The sequence below is a fragment of the Malurus melanocephalus genome, unplaced genomic scaffold, assembly GCF_030028575.1.
Source record: "Malurus melanocephalus ecotype Western Australia unplaced genomic scaffold, MMel_1.1 scaffold_25, whole genome shotgun sequence".
In the NCBI taxonomy this organism is placed as follows: domain Eukaryota; kingdom Metazoa; phylum Chordata; class Aves; order Passeriformes; family Maluridae; genus Malurus; species Malurus melanocephalus.
The window spans coordinates 183,449-186,064 of NW_026623257.1; the positions used below are offsets into that span (position 1 = coordinate 183,449).

The window sequence follows — 2,616 nt, forward strand, 5'->3', positions numbered from 1 at the left end:
CAGCGGGGGCGGCGGCGGGCGCCCGGCTCCCCCGGCCCTGCGCGGCGCGGGGAGGAGGGCCCGCCGGCCGGAGCGGCCCCCCGGCCGCACGCAGCCCCCTCTCTGACCTCAAACCAGGCCGGCACCCGGCGCCCGCGGGATTACGGGAGTCGTTAATCTGCTAAAGCATTCCCAGCCTTTCAGGGGAAAAAAAAACCCAGCCGCTGGCTCGGGCCGAGAGGCGTCAAAACTCCTCCGGACGGCTGAAGCCGGCACCCCGGCCGTGGGGCACAGCGCTYCGGGCTCCGGAACGCGCTCGCCTACCGATCCCTAAACTAGGCAGGGTTTAGCTCCGGCTCAAATACTTACACACATATATATACACATATATACACCCGCGACCCTTTATTCTGCATACATTAGAGAAGAGCAGCCGAAGCCACAGAAAATCCTTTAATCGAGTAACTTTCCTCGGTTTCCAGCAGTCTGTGTCCCTACGAGGAAAGCACCGYACCAGGAGCTCGCTGCCCCCTGCGACCCCGACCTCGGTGAAGGGGCCGAGGAAGGGAATCCGGGGYCGCTCCACGACAAGCCCCCCGGCAGCAGGGAGAGCGGCCGACTCGTACTTATTTACGCGGCACCAAGGGGCGGGGGRTGCGGGAGGAGCTGCCGGGGCCGGGCGCTTCCCATACCGCATCCAGCGGGGAATCTCCGTCGGGATGGAGGGAGGGAGCTCCCTGMACCGACCCGCTGGCTGCGGGCAAGGCAGAGCTAAGTTCCCTCTAAGATCAGTAATTGAGGGGCGCTGGAGAAAGGCAGCGAGCGAAAATCCTCGGGAGATGCTGCCTATGAGAAATTTCGGTTTTGTGCCTGAGCTGCTTCTGAAGCCGCAGGGGATGGAGCTCGCCCTCACACACAGGCGGCTCCCCCTTTTTTTTTTTTTTTTATCGGGGTCTTAGGCTCAAGAGATCATCTGTGAATCTGGTAACATCAAAATCCTCTCATAACTGCACCCCGCAGTGAGTGACAGCTCAGCGCTCTGTTGGAAGATGCACTGTTGGATTCAGATACCATTTTTTTTTTTTTTTTCTGGTTATGCAGGGGATTTACTTGAAACCTCAGAAAGTGCTCCAGATCCTCGGAGTTGACAATGTAGTTTGAATCGATCTGACCAGTGCTTTGCCCAAACACACACACCTCTGTCAGCTACTGATTTCCTTAGCCAGAAGAATCTTTAAAATGTGAATAATGAATTTTGTGACTCAATTCAAAGAGGTGTTGTGAATGCCAAGAGCAGCATTGTTACACATTGAATAGCAATGTGTTTTTTCAGTAGCATCCTACAAAAAAAAAAAAAAAAAAGTAGGCAAAGCACCATGTTCGTGGTGTGAAATTTGATTTTGCACTGGGATATCCAATAAAGAATTTGGTCAGGAATGGAGGACAAGGTAATTAATCGGAGCAAAAAATGAACAAAACCAAAAGTTTCAAATGCCAGCAATGTGTACTTCTTCCTATGTACACCCACAGGAAATTTTTCTTTTTTCTTTTTTCTTTTTTTTTTTTTTTTTTTTTTTTTTTATTTTTGGAGCCTGCCCTTCATCTTAAATGCTTTGCATCTGGGGGAAGAATATATATTTTCCTAGACAGAGACGAGAAACTAGGCTTTGGAGAAGCTGCTCCTGGAGCTTTGCTCCCAGTTGTTAGCATGGAAAAAGCTACCAGCACTGGAAGTGTTCAGGCTTCTCAAGAGAGCACTGCCATACCCAAACCTCACTGGCTTTGAGAGGTTTTGCACCTGACAGAGCAATGGCTTTACACATAAACGAAATGTAAACTGTTCTCCTCCAGGTGCTCTGTATGATGACTGCCAGGTGAGCAAAGGGCTCACAGATGGAAGCACCTGCTCTCTTTTGAGCTGGACTGTTCTGATTGCAGCAGTGAGTAACAAACACCACAGCTTCAAGTACAAGCCTTGCAATTTTTCACAAATCACCAACAAGTTCAAGTTCATTTGAAAAACTCCTAACAAAAACCAGGAAGGAAAACTCTGGGAACATCAATGAACTTTTAAAAGCTACTTTCATGCTGAGCTACTTACCTTATCTGCTTTAAGCTGGAAAGAAGGACTAATCTGCAACTGACTGTCCAATAATGTATTTGACAGGAGTACAGTTTTCATTTTCCAGGTTTAGATTATATGGCAATAACTTTTATAAAACAAAAACAGGCCAGTGTGATTTAAGACAATGTGGGCAGAGCAAATTTTGCACATAACAAAAGGTCRTTCAAACCAACTACATTATCGATTGGTATTTGTTAATAAAGTTTTCTTTTTGGAATGTTAAGTGGCACAATAATAATAATTTAGTAACACAGTTCCAAAATACAGTCTTCTGAAATGTTACCAGTGCACCAGTTACTTCTTCAATGCAGTGGTAACTTTAACAGTTTGCTGTTGATCCTAAGGATTTTAGGCAAGCACTGTCATCATGTATACAAAATTTCTTTTTCTAATGTACTTCTATACTGCTTGATGTGTCAAGGATTTAGAGTAATTAATTTCACGTAAACCAGTATTATCCCATATTCCTAATAAATCTCTATAAAGCTGCGGGCATTCTGCAAGCACTAATT

At 46.8% G+C, this 2,616-nt stretch overlaps 1 protein-coding gene across 1 annotated transcript in view; it reads right to left on the reverse strand.

Annotated features, from left to right (window-relative positions):
• Window positions 1–2,616, reverse strand: part of CTNND2 (catenin delta 2) — a gene marked incomplete at its 3' end in the record, with an annotated part of 536,496 nt that overhangs the window by 179,224 nt on the left and 354,656 nt on the right. Inside the window, exon 7 of the mRNA XM_057390373.1 lies at window positions 398–733. Within this exon, the coding sequence (XP_057246356.1) occupies window positions 398–733 (336 nt within the window). The remainder of the gene's footprint in view (window positions 1–397; window positions 734–2,616) is intronic.